A 23,916-nucleotide genomic window follows, 5' to 3' on the forward strand; every position below is an offset into this window, starting at 1 on the left:
GAGATGGTTACTAACTAATTCTACTTAACTAAGTAAACAAATCAAGTTTCATGAAAAAATCATGGTCATAATGATATTTATATACTTAATAAACCTCAATCTGATTTTATGTCAAATGAATAAGTAACTGCTCAAAGTCATACTAATTTCCAGGCTTACATTATATATATATATATATATATATATATATATCGTATTTCTACAACTTTCAGTGGTAGTAGTAGCAACAGTCTTCTATTCTTGTTGATCTGATTATTGAGCAACTTAGTAGATATGCGCATATATGGAAATGAGCATGTCATTTACATACACAAATAGATGAATAAATGTATATTTGTGTATGTGAATATTAGTACATGTATGAATGAGAGAATAAACTTAATAATAAATTTTCATTCTATTGATTAGTAGTAGTAACAATCGTAGTAGATGAAGAAGTAATAGTAATAATAATAATAGCATATTTAGAAAAACACTAATTTTTATGACAGATTAGATATATAGAAAAATGTATACAAGTTCCACAGGAATACTATAGAAATTGCAAAGGAACATCTCGATCTTCATCTTATGTCCATATTTTTATCTTAAATCTTTGTATGTATATAAATGCATATATCCTGAAGAGATGCAGATTACACGGAAGTATAACACACAAAGAAATTAAGTGGCAAGGTATACGTTCAAATTACATGAATAAAAAATCTAGAATGAAAAAAAAGAAAGTATGAAGAAGAAAAAATAAGGCAAAACAAACGAAACAACTTGAACAAAAGAGTTAGCCATTGGATATTTTTATTCATTGACTATATAATAATTACAGTATTTTATTTTACATGACAATTAGTAGAAGAATGATCATGACTGTTTATTTTCATCATAATGACTATCAAGATGATCGTTACGATAATGAATGTCAACAAAGTAGTAGTTTGTGGTGGTTGGGATTGAGTAGTGATGGTAATGATGGGTATAATGATGAGGAATGTTAAAAAACTAAGTAACAAATAAATTTAAATGACAAAATGAGTACATATATATATCGGATAAAGCTTTTATGTGAATTAAATTGTAATTGTTTATCCTATCACTGTAATCAAAAAATAATCCAAGGCTATCTGATCAACATACTCTGTCACAAATGAGTATTTTTAGAATTACTTTTTACAAATAATGAGGTAGATGATTTGATTATGTGTACTTAGATACGCATAAAACTGTGAATAAATGGCATCCTTATGTACTCAGGTTAGAGAACCAAAATTCATTATTCTAAAATTAGAAGTTATTTATTCATATCAATATGGACATTTGCATATTTGTAAAAGAAAAATGAATATTGTAATAAAAGAAAATGATGAATTAGAATAAAACTTCATTTTCACATTTCACTACGTTTTAAGTGTTAATCAGCTACAAATTATATTTTAAGACATGAAAATAGATGGATACTTATTGTTAAAGGCAATAAAATGAAATCTATGATGACATAAGGACTGTACCTTTAATACGGTGCATATATTTTGCAAAAAAGGAATTACAGTGTTGTAGTTTTCAATTAAACACATCTTAAAATTAACCAACAGATTGGACAGTTGTGTTTTTTGATAATGTATCAGAACTTTAAAATGACATAAGTAATTTGTTTTTAATATTGTATTCACTTATCTTTGATAGATAATTGGTATAATTTTTCAACAAAATAAGTGTAAAGATGATATTGGCATTTGACTAATTTTAAAAATAAAGTAATGGTTTTCCATATGAAGTAACTACCAAACCTAAAGTATCCAGAATTATAAAGTAATTTTAAATAATTTATTTCAAAAGTTATTGGAAGTTCCAGTTTTAAGTAGTTGGTATGACTTAGACATGTTGGGAGTGAAATGGTTAACCACAATATTACTAAATGATTGTAACATTATATACGGAAGTTATTGAAGCTGAAATTGTACTTTTTGACGCCAATCCATGGGTTTTAATGATTGAGAATTCATTTTAGGGCCTGAATGTTCACAGCTCAACCCCTAGTACAGTCATGATTGCCTACTGCTGAATATTCTTGTATTCGAATGTAACAGCTGTTCAGTTGTCCCTGGCTTCCAGTGACATCCCAACTGTGATCAGTTCGTGACTAATACAATCAGAAATTTCTAAAAATCCCATTTCGCTATTAATTCATTTTTGATACGATTTTACCACTAATATAAGCTTTATTCTAAAGAAGTACGAAACTAAAGACATATATGGATAAATAGGAAACCATACAAACATTTTTTCAAACTAATCCAGGTTGAAGTCAAGACAAGCATGTCAGGTTATGGTTTATATATGTGAGAATTTCCTACATCTCTACGGACACCCTTGAACTAGTTTTAATCATATAGTCATTAACGAGTAGCCCTGAGAAGCACTTTATTGGACTCTGGTCAGAATCCGTAACTAATGGAGTTCAACCATATCGGATTCCAGACCGTTGTTCATCTCAGGTAGTAGAAGGTTGTCGCTCAATATCGGCTACTAGTTAAAGTTAGGCAACATAAACTATTGGATTCCGATGCAATGACCTAGTAATTAAGGGTTCATATGCAAGACCAAAAGTCTCGGATTCTACTTCGAATAAACTCATGAGTATGCACTGTTGAAGATTCTCATACTAGAACGAAAAAGCTGTTCAGGACATTTTGGTTTAAATTAATGACTTAGACAAGATTATTTTGTGAGTTAAGCCATAAAAAACTTCACAATCTCTATATCCACTTCCCTATACTAATAAATATTCATGTTTTAAATGTTTTTAGTCTACTCATTAATCGACTTTATTTCATGTTCAATTTATGCCAAAGATAAAGAAAACTAACTAAAATGATTAAAACATTTACAGCAATTTAAATAAAAGAATAAAATTCAAATCAATTTTTAACTAACATTCATTCATATTAGATTATTGTCTATTCCCTTGTAAAATTATTCCTCATTCTAGCAAATTGAAGTTATGATATATATGTATATATAAGTGATTTCCAACCACCATCCTCTAATGTATATGCTAAATTGTTCAATGTTGATTAACTATTTCATAAAAATTTCTTTAAAATGATTTAAGAATATGTTTGTTTGTTTTTTCATCATAATTAATTAGTTCCATTTTATGCAAACAAATATACTAAACAAACACATTGTAATACATTGATACTACGATACGAATAAATAAATAAATATTCATTTATAATTAATGAATAAAAGATGAACTAATCATAATGAATGCTTCATAGAGAAAGCACGTTCAGTTTTAGAGTATATATATATATATATATATATATATGCTAACGAAATGTTAATCAGTTCATTTGGTTTTCCTTAATTTAAAATAATAAACAAATCTTTCTGACACACTTTAATTCATTAAATTGAAATTCACTATTCATTATGTTATTATAATATGCTTATATAATAATGTTTTCTTTCTAATATATAAACATTTATGTTCAGTCATACATTATACATACTTATATTATACAATCAACTGATGATTTAAGTGAACTACAACAAGTAAATTCACTTGGTGTTGTTTTACTTGTACCTTCCCCTTGTTATTTAGGATTGCATTTGATCAGTCTCATGTTGGCATATGTGCGTCCTGTGCGGATTGCCTCGATATAGCCTTATATATATATATATATAACAAATATTTACTATTTGGTATAAGAATAATTTTGATAGAATTTACAGCATTTTAGAATAATTATCTTATTTTTACTCCCTGTTATATATTACATTTCTATAGTTATATACAGATGAAATACAATCTGGAAAATTTGTTGTTTAAATGAATCAATTTGAATTTTCAATATGACATTAATTATTCGTTTAACTAATATAATACATCACATAGTTGAACTTGTTTTTTCGTTACAAAGAGAAAGAGAGAGAGAGAAAGAGAACGGGAAAAAATGTTTATTCAAATAGTTTGAATTATGCAGCAGTTGATTACCATTTCTTGTCATTTCAAGTTGGAAGAATGAAAATTCATTTATTGTATATCATTACAATATAAATGAGCCTTATGTATGGTAGGATACGTGGATATTTTTTAAATATTACAATTCTCAGGAATGATGAATCAAAAATCTATTACTGAATAAAATGAGTAGTTCAATAACATTCATGTCCATCTACAGTTTTATTTTGTTAGATTATAGTGACAATCATTCCCCTTTAATGATAAAGGATTGCATTATAACTTGGTGATTATATGGTTTATATATCCCATGAGAACTAAAGACAATGAGTCTAACCCCAAACTTAAATTATAGGTATATATTATTAAGATTGTTTCAAACTAGGATCAATCAATTGTCCAGAACTACCTAATTTTCAATGACTTTCTAGATGATGTTAGGTTATAATAAAAGCTCTCGTCAAAGAAATTTTTACGAATATTTATTTTGATTTAAACTATAGCTTTAATGATTAATATTAACCATTCATTGATTGTGTATTTATACTTAGAGAATAAGTATATATATAGTGATAAGAATGAACAAAGTATACTGTTGGAGAACATCAATTGTTTAATAAGTATATATATTTACAAAATATCTTTCTGATGGGTAGAAAAATAAATGTGTGGCAAATTGAAATCTTTAGTACATAGTTAGATATAGAACATTCTGTCAAGAATGAAACACATTTAAGCATTTATTATTATTATTGTTATTATCACTGATATTATTAGGAACGTTTTATTTGAATAGCATATCATTGTTATTAATCTAATGCTATTAAACTAGTTATAAAATGTATAGGTTGTATCCTCTTTCTTCTAGCTCCTTCTACATTTGTGTTTTTCAAAAAATAAAATTAGAAGCAGAACAAAACGCTTTATTAAAACAAATGTTTTCATAAAAAAATATCATTATATATGTAAAACAAAAATAAAGAAGGGAAATAATGAGGTGGTAGATAACACTGAGACCGAACAGATAAATATATAAATTCATATTGAACTTGTTGTCGAACAGATTATTAATATTATCACTACTACTATTGTTAACTTATTTAAACAAATATCTACCATCTGGTCGAATATTCTTCTTTCCTCATTTATATTCATTGATGAAATTGAAAAGAATATTTGAATAAGACAATTGTAATAATCTGTTTTATTGATAATCTTGTCATCTGATGTATCCTCAATGTATTCGTTTGTTTGTTTAATTTTCTCATCATGAAAATTGTCAAAAAAAACACACAATGAAGATGGAAAGAAAGATATCAGTTATATGTGTATGCGTCGTCTTAATATTCTTTTAGAGGTATAAAATGTATTTGAACAAAACGTTTCAATTCTGTATTAGTCTTTTTCGTAGTACTTCAAAGTTATTTACATACTACACAAAAGATTCATTTGGAAGATGATCATGCATCTAAACTCACCCTCCTCCCAATTTATTACTCACCTAACATTTGTACTATTAAAGTTAGCATTAATCTCTAAGTAGCCTTGATTCCTAAGGACTTGATCAAGTACACCATATTGACGATAAGATGCAGTAGATAAGTGGAAAACGTCATAAGTTGAAATATTTCAAAAAAATATTTGCCAAAAGTATGCTAGTTATCAGCTGAATGTCTCATACAATTGTTACATAGACTCAAAGCCCTAACTACCTATGAAGAAAACAAAAATACAATATAACTTATTTTGTACAGACTAGTATTTCCTAAAGACTCCAATATAACCTAATTATCAACTATAGGTTCGAGTACATAGCTGGCATATCAAATACAAGTGAACTGGGGTTCTGACCTGCATTCCAGCTGTCAAATTATCAGTATTCGACCACCATGTTGCTGATCCACTATTTAAGTTTAAGTTAGATTTATTCACCTTATGAGTTACTAAACAGTGCAACCTATATGAAAGGGATAAACTAGACCTAACTTTAAGCTAATAACTTGTAAATTAACGTCACAGTTTTATAAGATTAACTTGTTAGAAGCATTTCAACTTGCATTTTTTAGATGTTTTTTCCAGTTGTCATTATGATGAAATCTATGTAAAGTGATAGATTGCCTAATGAATAAAAATTTAATGGAATCAGGTCAATAATTAGAGCTCAATAAAACACTAGTAATATTAACAGTAATGTTTTGAGGCAGTAGTTTAAAGGGTTATTTCCTAAATCATCCTACACGATTTGTGAATATCATCTAAAAAGTAAACTAATTTTTGCATCATTTAAACACTGAATTAAAATTATATTATGTATATAACTACAAACATAACTACGATGAATTTATAATAGTTTTCTCGTTCCTGGAAAGTAAATAATTCACAATTTGAAAGTTCGAACTTTTTATATATTTCACTATCGTCATTACTTGATTTGAAACATTCAGTATTTAAAAATGTCTAGACTTTTAATCTCGACACAAACTACGTGTAGATTTTACACTTGTGATTTCATATACCGTTACTTTTGCTATTATATATATATATATATATATATATATATATATATATATATATACTGGCTACTATTTACTGGTAATCATAGTAATAACTGTGTTGTTCTATTTAAATTACAGTATGACTCATTTGTAATATAGTCAGTGGCCCAGTTACATAATTGGACATTAAGCAACATTATCAAATTTCCGGTCAGTCGAAAAAAAAATTTTGTTCATTGGTGTTCGAATTAAGTTAATAAATAATTTAGATTAAAATAAGAAAATAGATAGAAAAGAAAAAAACCAACAGAAAATCAAAGTGATTGAAATTCTGTATGTAATTTATCAACATTATGAAACTTGTTATAGAGGTAATGGCTGAATGAGGTTTTGTTTAATTTACATTGAATAAGTTATCCAGAAGTACTGGTGATTATGATAATCACTATAGGTGATAATAGAATTCTTTTTTTTTGTTGTTAAAATTCTCCGTTACGTGGTATATAAAGATTAGTTTGGGAATGAAAGATTTATCTTCGATTAGAAAAAGTTTGCAGAGTGTGGAATCATTCCTATCTTAGTCATTCATTTAGATGAATTATTTAAGCTATTGAATTCAAAGCCATTGAGAATTTTTGAGGCAGTATGAAATTTTTGATAAAAGTATTTTCAATGGTTAAGATCATGAGTCAGTTGAAGCTAGACCACCATGGAAAACCTGGAAACACTGGACGGCCGTTCCGTCCTATCGTGGAACTCCTCAGCAGTGCGCACCCACGACCCCGTCCCCTGCGAGATTCGAACCCAGGACCTACTGGTTTCGCGCCCGAGCACTTAACCACTAGACCACTGAGCCGGCATCCAACGGTGTTAATGTTTAACTTCAACTAATCCACGAAATTGAGCGACACATTCACCATTGTCTTCAGTGAGTTAGTATCTCACAACAGACCTGGTTGAACTCCACTGGTCACTACTTCTCACTAGAACTCTAGGATATACCTCTTGAAGCCAGTCACTAGTGAGCATATGTTGTTTAATATCAGATGGGTTTTTGTGGAGATTGTAGTAATTTCAACTGACTCATGATCTTAACCATTGAAATTACTACAATCTCCACAAAAACCCATCTGATACTAAAAGTATTTTCACTCAAAATTTGGTTAGCTCTAGGAGCTCTGATTCCGTTATAAAGCCTTTGGAGTTTTTTTATGTATAGAAAAACTCACCAATAAATATGATTTCACTTACAACTATACGAAATATTTGCTTGAATATCACAAATTTTCTTCATTCTATTCTTTATTCCTAAAACTGTTCGGCGAGAAAACATGATACCTTCGTCGCATATTTACGTAAATGAACAAAAATGTTGATTTTTCACAATAAAATTACTATATACATTTCATGTTCATTGATATACTCAGGTCTATTTTAAATGTTATCAGATTTAAACTATGCTAAGATTCAGGACGTAGTTAGAATGTGATAAATGTACATTCATATGATGTTCATGTGTATTTTGCCTATGGCTAGATGACGGATATTTCACTTTTAAATATTTTAATTTCAACAAATTTTTTTAGTACAAATAATTTATTCATATTAAGGTTCATGAGGTCAGTTCTGACAGATCGTGTTCTATTGACTTTGATTATATTTCAATGGAGCAATCATAGCTAAATTTAAACATGGGAGAAAACGTCAGTAAACCAGTGGAAAAGTAACACTCATTAAGAATAGTGCATATTTCAATGCAAGATTATTCATTTCACATTTTCATTAGTATAAGTATGTTTAGATTTTAAACGCATCATTGACTGAGCATACGCTTAGAAAAACAATAGCCAAATACTAACAACGATTGAACAAACTCCGAAACAACATAATCATTAAAATTTAATGGGAATCAGTGTACAAGGTTATCTATCTAGCTATCTATATATATATATGTATAAATTTTAGTAGATGATTACGAAACTTATTGAACCATGTTGTTTTAAATTGAGAACTAATCTTAATGAAATAATTATCGAAGATAAAATATACTAGACAGCTGTTTCGTCCTCGTGTGAGACCCATCAGCAGTGCACACTCACGATCTTGGGCAACCAGCTAATACTTTGTCTTCAGAATACCATGTCATAGATGCACATTTCTGAGGAATCTCATACTAGAGAGAAACACCTATCCAGTACTTCCCGGTTGACCGATTCAGGTCAGTCTGTGAAGTAAAATAAAAAATAACACACAGCTATTAAGCTGTTAATCAAATTCAGAAAAATAATCACAATTTTAGATTAGTTAGTGATCATTCGATATTTTTTTTTTGAAAGTGTTGTTTCATAAACTAAATAAAACGAAATGATGGTCCCTTATGTTCAGAAAATGATTATTGTGTGATTGCTGGTTTTCTACTCAATTTAATGGTTCTGTCTTTGTATAATTGGTTCATTTTGAAATGAAATATAAATTGGAAAGCACGGTTATTTTGCACAGTGTTAACAACTAATCATAAGTTTAAAACTCTGCCAAGTCAAGCAAAAATTAGTGAAGTGAAAATTTATTCAATTGAAGTAGAATGGAATATATTTATGAGACGCTCAGCCTATATTGACTTTTGCATAAGTGATTTTTTTGAGGTGAAAATGTTATTTACTTATGAAATGGTCATTTATGGGTCATACTGTGCAATCAATCAAACGACATCTAACCGGTTGAAACTAATTTTTAAAATGATTATTATACAGTCAAATTTGAACTAATTGGTCTGCACTCATTTTTTAAAATAAAGAAATGAAGATTAAAACGGTTGAAAGTAATTTTTACCATGAATTGTCCACATCTTGAGAAATACTGATGTCTAGTAGTATTGAAAATTTATTTATTTCTATTTTGAAAGAAAAGTTTATAACAGATATATTTTTCAGTCAATAGACTACTGAAATTCGATTTCCTAAAATTTCATGTCAATCCATTACGGTTGTCTCACTATGATCATTAGTCACATATAACTCCAAAGTGGATTTAGTAAACAAGTAATCTCAAAGTAATTCATAGAAGAATTATGGTTTGTAATCTAGGCAATCTAATTTATAGGTTACAAATTTATTTTAAAAAGATCATATGAGGAATTGATATCACTCGGTGAAACATAAAAAGTTTGGAATCCCACAGAATTTGTCTCATTTTAGTTTTGCATTTTTAATCAGTTAGTAAATAAAAGGTATATTTGATGAGAATGAAAATGATTCAGTTTTGTGCATCAAATTATCAACAAATTAATGAGGTGAACTCACTTTATACTATAAAAAAAAAACTTTTCATGATAAGGCAACCCTTGGACCGGGATCTTTATGATCTGTTATTTACGAAAATCTACACAAGTATACATACATACACTAGATTATATATATATGAGTATTGTACTAAACTATTAATCTATTTTAAAGATTCATTCAAAGACAAGAGTTAATGTTTACAAAAGCACACTGTTAACCTCTATAGATGACCTCAGTAGAATTAAAAATTATTCATATAATACTGAAGTAAACAATTAATTGATTATTTTAATGCTTATCCTAGTAAATTTGAGGGATTTTCTTTAATTGTCAATATATTTTGTATGTATTCATTTGATAATGAGTATCATAAATGAAAAAAAAGAACTTGTCTTTCATTATTGTTCAGATAAATAGATTTCCTTATTTATATGTATGAATCATACAGAAAAAGATGAACTTTGTCTAATATACATAGTACAAAAAGTGATATTTAGTATTAAGAAAAAAAATTAAAGGGCGACATAAAATTAATATAGTCTGGGTCGATGAGGGACAAAATTTCTATTTTCTTTAGTTTTTAAAAGATTTTACTGATGAACTAGTCTTTTTCAGGAACCCTAGATATGGTTCTACTTTTAATATATACTCATGTATACAAATATATGAACTGATTTAAACGTTCACTGTCTAGCACAAGTAATTATAAAAATTTATTTTGAGTTTAAAATATATGAATATTTTTGTATTTTGTAAATCAGTGCTTAAGACAATAAATACATAATAGGCAAATATGGATAGTGGCTAATAGTGGAATCCAAGACGCGCGTTTTGTTTTATTTGGAACTCACCATTTAGATGTATTTGCATCCCAGAGTTGATGCTCACTACTGGGCTTGAACCCAATACCGTTCGCTTCAAACGCCATCGCGTTGTCTACTTAGCTACTGAGTCCTGATAGCTACTTCTTTGTGAAGTACAGTGGAGTTTAAATTCACTTAGTATTGTTTGCCTGAATCTTTACTTCAATCTATTGGGTTAGATTCCCAGTGTGAACATCAACTCTAGGATGCATGTACATCCAACTGACGAGTCCCAAACAGAACGAAAGACGCGTCCTAGATTTCAGTGCTAGCCACTATCAATCTTTGATTTAGTATTAATTCGTCTGTAACTTGACGTGCAAATAATTTAAATTTTTTCATTGACCAAATTATGCAGATCACACAGTACATATGGTACTTTACAATAGAAATTTTTAAGATTGTATTTAATAGCTTTTTAGTATAACGATAACTACAATACGATTATTAGTATGGGGATTTGTGGAGATTGTAGTATTTTCACAGTTGGAACCACAAATCGATCTAACCTAGACCACCATTAAAAATCTGGAGGTGCTGGACGGCCATTTCGTCCCAGCACATGATTTCTCAGAATTGAGCATATATGGTTCCATATTAAGGACTTGAACCCAGAACCCTACGTTTTGCGCACGAACACTTAACCTCTAAACCATTGAGCCCACAGTCATTGATGCTAATATCTAATTTCAATTAATGTATGATGTTGAACGAGTCTTCATCCATTGTCTGAGGTAGATAACTGTTTCACACCCGACACGGATTGAATACCACTGGTCATAGGTTCTTACCAGAACTCCAGGAATTATATAGTGAAGCTAGTCAATAGTGAACAAATGGTTGTTATCAATATGGGGAGTCGTGGAAATTATAGTACATAGATAGACTGGTGATTTCAACTGTGAAAATACAATATAATTATTCGACCCGTTTCGCAAAACTGTAACTTTGAACAGTTATCACAAAATTGAACAGATCAGCTTTAACATGGTTATAAGTGAATAAGTGCCCATGGTTCCAATATTAACACTTAAATAGTTCATAATTTTCTTTCAGGATTTTCAAAATAAAGCAAAGAAGAAATTGATAAAAGAATGTATATGATGTACTTAGGATAAAATAATCATTAACTCCCAAATAATATTTAGAATTTTGTTGGAAGTATATATGGATATATTATTAAGAGATTTGTAGAAACTGTCCAATTTTAAAAGTATGTTCCCTCAAGAACTGATATTAATTGAAGAATCGTATATAGACAATTAGCAATAAACACATAACCTTCAGGTCTTGTCAACCGATTGCATTTAAAAATGGAATCTATGGGATTTTAGCTCAATGGTCTTAGAGTATTGAGCTAATAGTGAGTCTTACAAAGCTTGGGCTGGATGCTATGTAGGGGTAGTATATACATAGACAATAACTGATTGATTTATTGCACATTTCAATTTCCAAAATGAGTTATCACAATCAACTTAGTTTTTATTTGTTTTAAATAGAAGTATTATATAAGGGTAATAATAAATAAATAAATTCACCTACATATTGCACAAAAATTCACTATAAATATAATTACGTAAATAAATAAATAAAACCACGACTACACACAGGTGTACGCACATATAGAGTGAGAGACAAATGGAGATAAGAATTAATTCTTAGTACAATAACATTTCATTCTAATACACCCATCATATTCTTACAGATCAAATATCCTTGTGTCATACATCCAGGTTTAACATCGTCCATTTCTAGAATAATTAAATAAAAAAGTAAATAAAAACAAACTAACAAATAATCAGAAGAAGAGTAGAAAACTAAAGTCTACCAAACACAATAATATTATTGAAATAGAAACCAAGTAACTGACTAGAATGAATTCTTATAAAAATGACAAACATTTAGAAGGGAATGCATAATTTAATTTAACACTGAGTAGAAAGACGAAATACCTACATGTAGCAACTAAATGATTGAATCTTTCTCTATTATTCGTAATTCTTCTTTTCCATGATTTAAACACATTTCTTTTTATATTGAACATAAATGATAAAAAAAACAATTAATCAGTTAATTAATGGTATTTTAATCTAATTGCTTTTTTTTTCTTTTAAAAATAATAATTTCGAATTAATTTCACTTAATTTAGTTGCTATGACAGAATGTCTGATTTTTAGTTTTCATTTTACTTTTTATGTGTATTTTAGATATGAAAGAAAATAAATTTATAAGTTGTATTTGTCACAGATTAATCTTTGTCGAGGTACTATTTACAAATAGAGAGCACTGAACCTTTGTTCTGTTCTGGTTTGTAACTTCACAGTTGTGCATACCCACGACCCTACTAGGGATCGAACAAGAAGTTTCAGGTCTTGGAATGGTACATATCAAACTTTAATCACTTTGCAATCGAATATCGACTCAGTGGCATTAATCGGTAAACGTTCATCCCAAGATGTGGACGTTTTTAGGTTCGATCGCTAGTGAATTTATGGGTTTGGGCGGATAATAAATCCCATACTACGATAAAAGACCTGTTCAATTCTCCTCAGTTTTTTATGGTATCCCAAATGTGATCAATCTGTGACGTATACAACCAAGGAATTTAACCTTTCTTCACAAACTGCCTCACCAAATCCAGTTACGTTTTTACTTCATTATTTACTTGTGTGTGCAGCTATGTAAAAATACATGATATGCACCAATCAAATGAATATATACTAACAAACTTTATCTTAAAAATTCTTCATTGCATGATACGTTAGTTCATATATTTACTATGTGTAAACTGTTCGTTTGGAAATAAAAAAATGACAAAAACTGCACAGATGAATTCTTCCTATTTTTTTTATATGAATGTACTAAAGGATGTTAATACAATCCGTCAATTTATTAAACCATTGATGGGTACATTAGTAAACTGATTACGTATTATTTAGGTAGCTTTTATGAAGATTGTATATATTTGGATATCAAAACTCGATGTCTATCTTATCCAAATATACTATTTCCTAGGCGTAAACTCACACGATATCGAAACCAGTTTCTTGAGATCTGATGAAAAGTATCATGATATTACTCAGTCATTCAACTGAAATTCTTAGTTATCCATAGGTTCCAGTTATTTTTAATACAAATATTAATTTTCATATTTCGAATACACCTAGTTAATTCTTTGTGTTCAATTAGGTTTTATACTTATCTTGCCTTTTACAAATGACTATAAAGCTGTACAGTATACAATTCTATAAAAGGGGTAATAAGTTTACTTTGAGTTTTTCAATCAATTACCTCTTCTGACTACTGTCAATATAGCTAAAAAAGGTATTTTCAATATGAAATTATAAATAATTCGATGCTAATTATTTTAAATTACAATAGTTGAAATCATGAGTCAATTGAAGCTAGAACACCATGGAAAACCCCAAAGCACTGAACGGCCGTTTCGTCCTAGTGTGCAGCTCATCAGCAGTACGAATCCATGATCACACTACTCCACACCATGACATTCGAACCAATGGTGGTCTAGTTTCAAATGACTCATGATTTCAACTAGTGAAATTACTAAAATCTCCACAAAACCCCCTTCCGATAATAATAATCATCTGCTCACTAGTGACTGAATTCAACAGGCATTTCCTGGAGGTCTAGTGAGAAACCGTGACCAGTGGAGTTCAATCAGGTTTGTTGTGAGATATCAGCTCACTGAAGACAATGGTTTACGGTGGAGCAATTTCGTAGAATGGTTGAAGCTAGACATTAATACCGTTGGACACCGGCCAGCTCACCGGTCTACTGGTTAAGCGTTCGCTCACGAGACTGATAGGTTCTGAGTTTGAATCTCACGGTGGGTGGGATCGTGTATGCACACTGCTGAGGAGTCCCAAAATAGGACGAAACGGCCGTTCGGTGCTTCCAGATTTTCTATGGTGGTCTAGCTTCAATCGACTCATGATTTCAACTATTGAAATTTCTAAAATCTCCACAAGACCCCTTCTGATATGTTAAATTAGTAAAGAATATTCTATAAAATTGCTTGTGTAAATTCGATTAGTAAGTATTACTAACAGTTAAAAGTGGACAAATAATCACAATGTATTAATCATAAATAGTAATAATAATAATCAAATTTAAATCATTTGAAGACAAAACAAAAGATTCCAAATAGAAATTTTAAAAATTTGTAAAAATTGAATCATAACAAAAGAAAGAAGAAACAATCAAATGAAGTGTTTGCCAATGGTAAATATATACACCAGAGTATATGTATATACATATATTGATTATGAATACAAGAATGGTACCTATTTTGAATATGAAAAGAAATGAAATTTGATTAAGATAATAAATTGAAAGAATGAAAATAGACAGCCTAAGGCTATTACAATTTGTTCAATAACTTAACTATTTAATTTTGCTTTTTTAAAAATAAAAAAATATAGTAAATCTATTATAAAATAGTTTATTACACTTTATCTTTTATATGCATGACTTGATCTATTGCTCAGTTCATTTTATAAATAAACAAAGACAAAATGTTCTAGTATAGTCAATAGGTATATCATAAGTGGTTACTTTTCATATTCTTCTATATAATTTTTGAGATTCAGTGGCCACTTTTCATAAAAATGTTTTAGCATAAGAGGAATTTCATATAAGATATATATATCCCTGTAAATTATTTACGCTTATTTAAATTCAAGTAAATAATAAACTAAGAAGAACTGATTTAAAGAGGTTATTACTCAAGTGACATGTCATTCGGATAGTTTTTAATGTCTAAACATATTATTTTTACATTGCTGATTCAGTTTACTGTTCAACGGGTCGTATTTTTTTTTCTCACTATGATGTAAAAGTGCTTATACTGAAGTTGGTTGAAATCATGGATACATATGTCAGTTGTAAAACGACCGAAAACCAGATGGTAATCTTTTATCCTAGTTTGAAACTCTTCAACAATGTACATTCACTGATACAATGTTCAAATACATTGAATTACATGGCCTAGAATCTCTCACAATGACACAAATGTATTTATTTTGTATCCCATTAAACCTTCAGTTTGGGAATGTTGTTATAATTTATATTCTGCGAATTCATTTCTTTATTTTAAATCATATTGTTTTCACTTAATCTTTTCCACTATCACAGATACTCTTAACAGTTCTACTGTCTTAGTTCTATCGCCTTTATGACTATCTCGTCATCCTAATATGGCATGGAGACTAGAAACAATTAATAAATGTGTGGAGTTCCATGTTTCTAATCACTGACTAACTCCATATATGACTGAGGACTAAAACATTGTCTTTACTAATAATATTTGTAACCGAACGGTCCACATGTCTAACATTCAGGTGTTCTTCCAAATATTACGTGGTCACCCTTCATTACCATCAATCATAGTTGTCTCATTCATGATATGGTTTAATCTCACCAGGTTAGATATTTCTGCATCTCGAAATTAATCACCAATGAGGATACGACTACTATTTAGTTAGGTATTCTATATAAATTTATTTCAACCAAAAAGTGAACTAATAAATAAACAAATAATAACTAGAATGCTAATATAAACCAGAGTGCTTCTAAAAGCTGTTTTCTTTTAATTTAGAACTCCTCACTATTACTGGCGACTGCTTCCTAGTTTACAGTAGCTCTTTTTCAGCTGATATCGATATTCTTGATGCTTATCTCTAGGTATCGCTTGAGGGAAATTTCAATTATTGACTGTATGTGGTTATAATTCGACTCACCGAGGCTTTTTTAATTCAAAATTAATGGACGGGGAAATTTTAACATTAATATTCTAACAACTACTTACCTGTCTTATCGAATATATGTTTCAATGGATAGTTATAATTATCAATATAATTCTTTGATTTACAAGTGGAGAAATTGAATGCTGATTTTATTTATTTATTTTTAAGGTAACCTGAATAAATCTCAAGACGTCTATAAATCTTAATGAATAGAAGAAATCCATCTTAATGCATTGTATTACTTCCGTATTATCATTAAATTCACCTGAACAAATGACTGAATCTCAACAAACTACTCAAAAAAATCCATCTCCATCATCTTCTATAAAAAACTCTGAAAAACAAATTAACACATCAATATTTGTACCATCTGTATCCTCCTCTTCTTCTTCGACATCGTCATGCTCATCTGTATCATCCACTTCACCACAGTCAACTGGATTAGGACTAAACTTCACAAAGTCGTTTATGACACAAGTAAGTGAACATTCATTGAATGAAACATCTAAATCTAAAATAAACCCCATATTTCAAGATGGTGATTCAAATGATGCACAAGATATCTGTACAGCAAACAATAATTCATATATACTACCTGGTTTTCCATCTTTTTGTCTTGGTATGTCAAATGATTCTTTGATAAATCAAATTACAAATGGTCATGCAACAAATTTATTGTCTATACCAACACCAACATTTTCATCAAGTGATCTCTGCATGAATAAATTTCCCGACAATTTAGTTCGTTCTTGGACTGAAGGTTATCCATTTACAAATTCGTCCTTTAATACTAATACTATGATTACAAATATTGTCAATTCAACAATTAATAGTTCTCGAAATAATAACAATAATAATATAATAACTAGTATAGGTGCGAATAACACTATGCTTCTCAGATCACATTCTACCGGTCTATCATCATTTAATGCTAATAATTCTCATGGCTTAGTTTTACCATTGTCATCATCATCATCATCGTCAGAGAATTTATCAGCATCAGGAACTTTTAATAATTATCACAATGATAAATCAAAACCAATTATATCAGATAATGAGGAACATTTATGTAATAATCTCTCGGTTTTAAATTCATATACTGATTCAAATAAATCTCGAAATAATTATAATAATTCCGTAGCTACTACAGTAAGTAATATCACCACGACTAATAGTAATAATAACTCTTATAGTACTTCAAGAAAAAACGATGAAGATTTTTGTGATTTATGCCAAAAACATTTTTGTAATAAATACTATTTACGTAAACACAAAACAGATGTTCATGGTATTCACACTGAACCATATTCGCATAGTCGTCGTCGTGGGAATGAAACACAAACTGTGAATAATTTAAGTCAAATAAAAAATGTCAACCCATTCCTTACTACTACTAATAATAATAACATTACGAGCAATGTAACTGGTTTTATCAATAATGCTTCATCTGATATCGACATTACTATTAAGTGTAACAATAATAATTATATATTTCCCAGTGATAATTCCAAAATAAAAGATCAAGTCAAAGGGATTGATTTTACATCAGATTTTGATAAATCCCAAATGAATGACATTCAATGTGAGTTAATGAAAACACAATCTCCAACAAAATGTGAGTTAACTAATAAATCATTATCTAACATCTATGATTATATTAAATGTGGAAGCAATCCTTTGCTTCCCAGTTATGTAAGTGAAATTACAAATGAAAAACGATGTGGAAATGATGAAATGACCCAATGGAACAGAAACTGTTCAGGTACTACTACTATAAGCACAACATGCAGTAGAAACAGTGTTAGTATTAGCTCTGGTTATGGTAGTAATGTAAACCAGTCAATAGATCTTACTGGGGATCAAAGTACCTTGAATGAAGCGAACAGTTCTTGCCAGACAACCACCTTTAATATGACTGCTTCATGTACTCATAATATTATTGATAAAAATGAGTTAAATATTGAACAAAAGAGCATGATAGATCCATCGATAGTTCAGTCAAAAAACTTAAATCCTTTACTTTCAGCACAGCATTACTATATGATGGCACTAGCGGCGAATTTTTCACCATCTACAGCTGGCTTATTCAATCCTTCCGAAGTAATGGCCAAATCAAATCTGATGCCTCCATTAAATCCTCATCTTGATATTCCTCTTTTGTCGATACCGCCTTCCCTCGATTTAAATCACGTTGCCTTACGTGAAGCTCAATGTGATCAATGTCAAAAAGTGTTTTGTAATGAATATTTTCTCCAGCTACATCGTTTTAGTCATCAGAATAATTCAGATAAATTGACACTAAAAAATGAAAAAGAGCAGTTTGATATTCTGGAAAATTTTCCAACTGAAATGGAAGTTACTGATAGTATAAATAAGAAAGACAATACACAGCACAACACTGAAAAATTAAGTATGGATATCGAAGATAATGACAACGGTGACTGTGAGTCACAAAAATTTAATCAAAATGAAACAAAAAAGGAAGAAATTGACTCATCTCTATTTTTTGTGAACAAGTCAAATACTAAAGAAGTGAATATGAATTATCCTGAAAATTCTGAATTTCGTCTTGGTACACATTCATTAGATGCTTTTAAAAATAGTATGGTTGCAGCAAAATTAGCTGATCGTGTTACTTGTGAATTGTGTAATAAGGAATTATGCAATAAGTACTTTTTAAGAACACATAAAATAAGAGTTCATGGAATATCACCAAAAGATGTTGGTGGACCACCAATGAGAAATCCACCAATAATAGATAATTCATCATTGAATTATTCCTTAAATGATTTACAAACAATAAATTGTGTAACTAATTCTCATCAAAATAATTCTATACTGAATTTTGATGAAAATTGTAAAATAGATGCAACATTATCTGATGAAATGTTAAATTCATTTAATTCTGCATATTCTACACTTGGTTTAGTAAATCAATTTCTTCCATTAGCTTATTGGCCATTATTTACTTCAAATCATTTTATTTCTGAACAAGCTGTAAATTGTCAATTAGATAAATCACTTTTACCTAATTTCGATAATACTGTTCTATGGAATAATTTGAATAATTCCCTTACTAATAATATATACAATCATACAAATATTACCACTGGTAATAATGGTATTAAAAATTCAAACCTTACTGAAATCCCTTCTGCTATAACATCGATTTATTGTCCACTATGTGATTTACCTATTGGACCACGTTTATTTTTACCTACACATTTAAGTAGTGTTCATAAATTATCACCAACTGATCCAGATTTCTTTATGAATATGTTACGTGCCAAACCAATGTCGAAAATAGAAAAACCGAATGATCTTAAATGTTATAATCATTTATCTGCTACACAAACTAAGTCAATAAATGATAATTTTCAAGAAGAAAGTACTGTGAACAACAATATACATCAGCCTAATGTTAACAACCATCATGTTAACGGATGTACTTCACCATCTGGTAAAAATGAAGATCAAATAAATATAAATAATTATTGTGATGATTTAATTCTCAAAGAGTTACAATCATCTAATCAAAGTAAGTGAATATAAATTTTTTTTCAACTTTTTTTCCCAATTGCTTTCATTGTTTGCAATAGATTTTCTTTAGAAGCATACGACTTTAGAAACGAGTAAAATGTTCTTTTTCTTCAGATTTGATTCTTAAATGACAACACATTATTAGAAGACCTACTTATCCTCAATAGAATCCTTAAAGAATTGAGAGTAGTATATGGATTCTGAGGATGAAACTCAAATAAGATTTTCTTTCTGATCCCTTCAAGATATCCTATCATCCTAGAAACTGTTTTCCACCTTGTTATGTTCTAATGACTGATCAACTATATTACGGCTGATAATTAATGGAATTATAATTTTGCATAAACGGGGCAAATCAATAGTTTTTGGCAAAATAGAACCTTAGCTTTCAAAGAAGCAAATATTAGAGGTCAGAAGTAATGAACAACTCTGTTGTAAGGAAAACTGAATACTGTTACTAAGAATGACTTAATATAGTACATGAAACTAGTCAGGATCGTATGATAGTTAACTGAGCTGTACTCCTACCCCTTATATCCTAATGAAAAATTACCTAAAGTACAAGCTTTAATAGGTTTTTTTTCTTTTAAAAAATGGACAGCTAATGAATGGAAACCAAAACTTATGATTATCCTACCTAGAATGATGTTAATCGCTAATTAATCTCTGATAACTAATGCTCTATGTGGTGTACTTGGACAGTTGTTATTAATCCCCATCATAACAACAGAAACTACTACTCTTACTATTACTACTATAGAGGTTCATATATAGGGCAGAAGGTACTTTGTGTATTAGAGGAGTATGCAGAGTAACATGAGTGAGGACAGCTCGGAAAAAGAACAAAAGAAAAAGTACTTTTATGACTCAGAATGGGCACAAAATGCCCTTACATTTAATAAGGAAAGCAACAGTCAACAATCGGTCATGATACAAGACTGATATTAAGACAATCCGGAAATTAGGACTAAAGGGGGACAGCACGAAGTTTTTATCCTACTACACTACTAATAATGTTGAAAGGAAATATTCATTCGCAGTCTATAACATAAGTGGGAAAATTCGAACCCTCATATGCAGCTTAGTATCCATTGAACAAGTTAGTGGTTCTGAACCTAGTGATGTTTGGAGAGAGTTTGGGATTAATTTTACTCATTAATTCTAGGATGTAGGAAAATTCAACTAACAAGTTCCAGATAAGATGAAACTCACGTCCATTGTTAGCCACTGTTCAAAAGTACTGATGTTAATAATAGTTGTAATTAAGAATTTTGAGTTCACTTGTAATAAAATAAATTATGCATACATAATTAAACAATAAATATCAAACTTGTCTCACATAAAACAATGATTTATTGAACTTCTTTTTTGTTGAATTGGATATAAGTTTAAAAAGGTCCCTAGTATGTTTATTTATGCCTCTAATCACATCTGAGTTAGTGAGTGAGTGAATAAGTAAGTAAATGAGTGAATGAGTGAGTGAGTGAGTATACATAACTATTACACAGTCACAAATTTCACTGGAGAATAAATAATATAACGAGCTCATAAATGAACTAATAAAAACTAGAAGAGAAACACAAATTTTAGCTAAATTAAAACCTTTTCAGTTATTTATTCATTTTTATACACTTTTAACTTCAAAATGGATTCTAATCACATTATTATTATTATTATTATTCAAAAAACTGGATTTTTTACTAACAAAACACTTTATTTCACAAAAATCAGAGATATAAAAACGATATAAGCAAAGATGAATAATGGCTAGCAGTGGAATCTAGGAAGCGCGTTTTGTCTTATTTAGGACTCGTCAGTTGAATGTACCTACATCCCAGAGTTGATGTTCACCCATGGACTCGAACCCAGTGCTGTCCGCTTCAAATGTCATCGCATTATCCACTTAGCTACTAATTCCTGATAGCCACCTGCTTGTGCAATCAGAAGATACAAACAAACACTACCAAATGTACAAAAAACAATAGTTTATAAACAATATAACAAATCAAAAATCAAGTATTCTCTTCAATGTTGTCAAATTTTCAAACAATATATTTAAACGTATATATATATATATATATATATATATAGTATGTATTTTATGTCTTAGTTATTACATTAAATTATTTGACTGATAACTTTGACATATCTAATTCGTTTGTTTAGTATGTTAAGTATTTGAAGTTCATAACTTACAGACAAGGCAATTTCTGTCTATCTTTGTTTTCAATGACTTATTAATGTGTCATATATATATACAAAGATTAACGATAAGCTATCAAAGAAAGTAAGAGAGTTGGAATAAGATGCCTGAAAATTTATTGATGACTTTGACACACTTACTGTATTTGTTTTGTTTTGTTTTTCCTGGTTTTATGAATGTATACGTGAATTTTTAATATGACAATTAAGAAATCTACTTTACTTTTCTAACAATATAATTAACAAAACTTTGATTATTATGTTGTCATAATTTTTCAGGTTCTTTTCTTTTCTTTCTTTTTTTAAAAATTCTGCTTATCATTTAATATCCATTTGTTAATGTTCTAGTTACATTAGATTTTATTGAGGAAGAAAACTATTCTTAAAATGAAATGTTTCCACCTATTAACCACTTTATCAATAGATGTATATACATATTCTGGGTATAGAATTTCATTTCAAATTATATTTTATGATAGATTTATATATATATATATAAAGTAAACAATATGTCATATAAATGACAGTCATTGACCATTGAATAATAAATTTCACAAGGTCTCTATCATTGAACTCTTTATACTTTTTGTAACCACATTCTAATTTTACATATGTCAAGTAAACATAATAAACTAAGTATTAGTCATGTATATATATAGTTTTAGTAACTATTCATCATTTAACAAATAGAATCATTTTAATTTTATGTTAATGTCAGTCAAAGAATAAAGTTATTCTCGTTGATATTTTAATCAAATACAATTATGGAAAATATTGTTCAAACTATCGATTTGTTTAACTAACAACTCATAGACCTATTCGTTGTAAATCGATTTTGTGAACCTTAAATGATTTATGAATTAAAAACATTTACCTTTATATTTATCGTTCAAATTTACAGTGATAATATAACTTCTTGTATATCAATGATTCGTATTTAACAATAGAGAAATAGTCAATCGGTAATGGTTAAAATAAATTATTACTGTTGATTCATTAAGAGCTTATGTAATACTATAAGAGAATTAGTTGTGAAGTTGGAATTCTGTGCAAACAATAGCGCTTGTTAGTGACTAATTTTGAGAGGGAATTCTGAGCTTTAGTTAAAAGCTGTGATCAGTTGAATTCAATTGTGTTAACGTTTTAGTAAATATCATAAATGGTGACTGATGACGGTTGCATAATATTGAGTTTTGACTACAGTTAGAAATGTAAATACCAAGTTATTAGTCTGAGGATTGAGCTTTTTATAAAAGGCCTAACCAAGTTGTGTATGAGCAACATTGAGAAGCCTCAGACAAGGACTAAACAAATACCCCATACTACCTCGTTTTTTGTGATTGTCTAACTAGACGCAGTCTATAATTTAAAACTAAGATAGGGGAATAAATTTATAGAACTAAACACAAAATTCTCCACATTGTCTTAAAACAGAATTAAAAATCGAATAGATCACTGAAAATTTCTAGATGGAAATCTGATTTAGCCGTTAATTGTTTAATGATTATTGTATTGAGGATGTTAAAATTCACTCATCAGTAATGTACTTTTAAACAGAAAATGGACATTCAAAAATGAAACGGATTGAATAAACATAAAATTAAATTGCTTTAATCTAAATCAGTTAGAAACAGGGATAAAAGACAAATGATAGTAGATTAAGAAGGGTACTAGTACGTTCTTAAGGATTCCAGGCGTAACTAATGCACAAACAAAAAGTAGCATCAAATGTAACATGGTTACAGAATGATAACAGTACTGCTTATCTCATAGATGTACCGATAACATTGTGAATCTCGATTTATTGCT

The 23,916-nt window shown here is 29.2% G+C and overlaps 1 protein-coding gene across 1 annotated transcript in view; it reads left to right on the top strand.

Annotated features, from left to right (window-relative positions):
• Positions 1 to 23,916, top strand: part of MS3_00004074 (uncharacterized protein) — a 66,074-nt gene that overhangs the window by 27,018 nt on the left and 15,140 nt on the right. The window contains exon 2 of the mRNA XM_012938556.3: positions 16,534 to 19,903. Coding sequence (XP_012794010.2) covers positions 16,594 to 19,903 — 3,310 coding nt within the window. The 5' untranslated portion in view covers positions 16,534 to 16,593. The remainder of the gene's footprint in view (positions 1 to 16,533; positions 19,904 to 23,916) is intronic.

The sequence above is a fragment of the Schistosoma haematobium genome, chromosome ZW (genome assembly GCF_000699445.3).
Source record: "Schistosoma haematobium chromosome ZW, whole genome shotgun sequence".
NCBI classification, from domain to species: domain Eukaryota; kingdom Metazoa; phylum Platyhelminthes; class Trematoda; order Strigeidida; family Schistosomatidae; genus Schistosoma; species Schistosoma haematobium.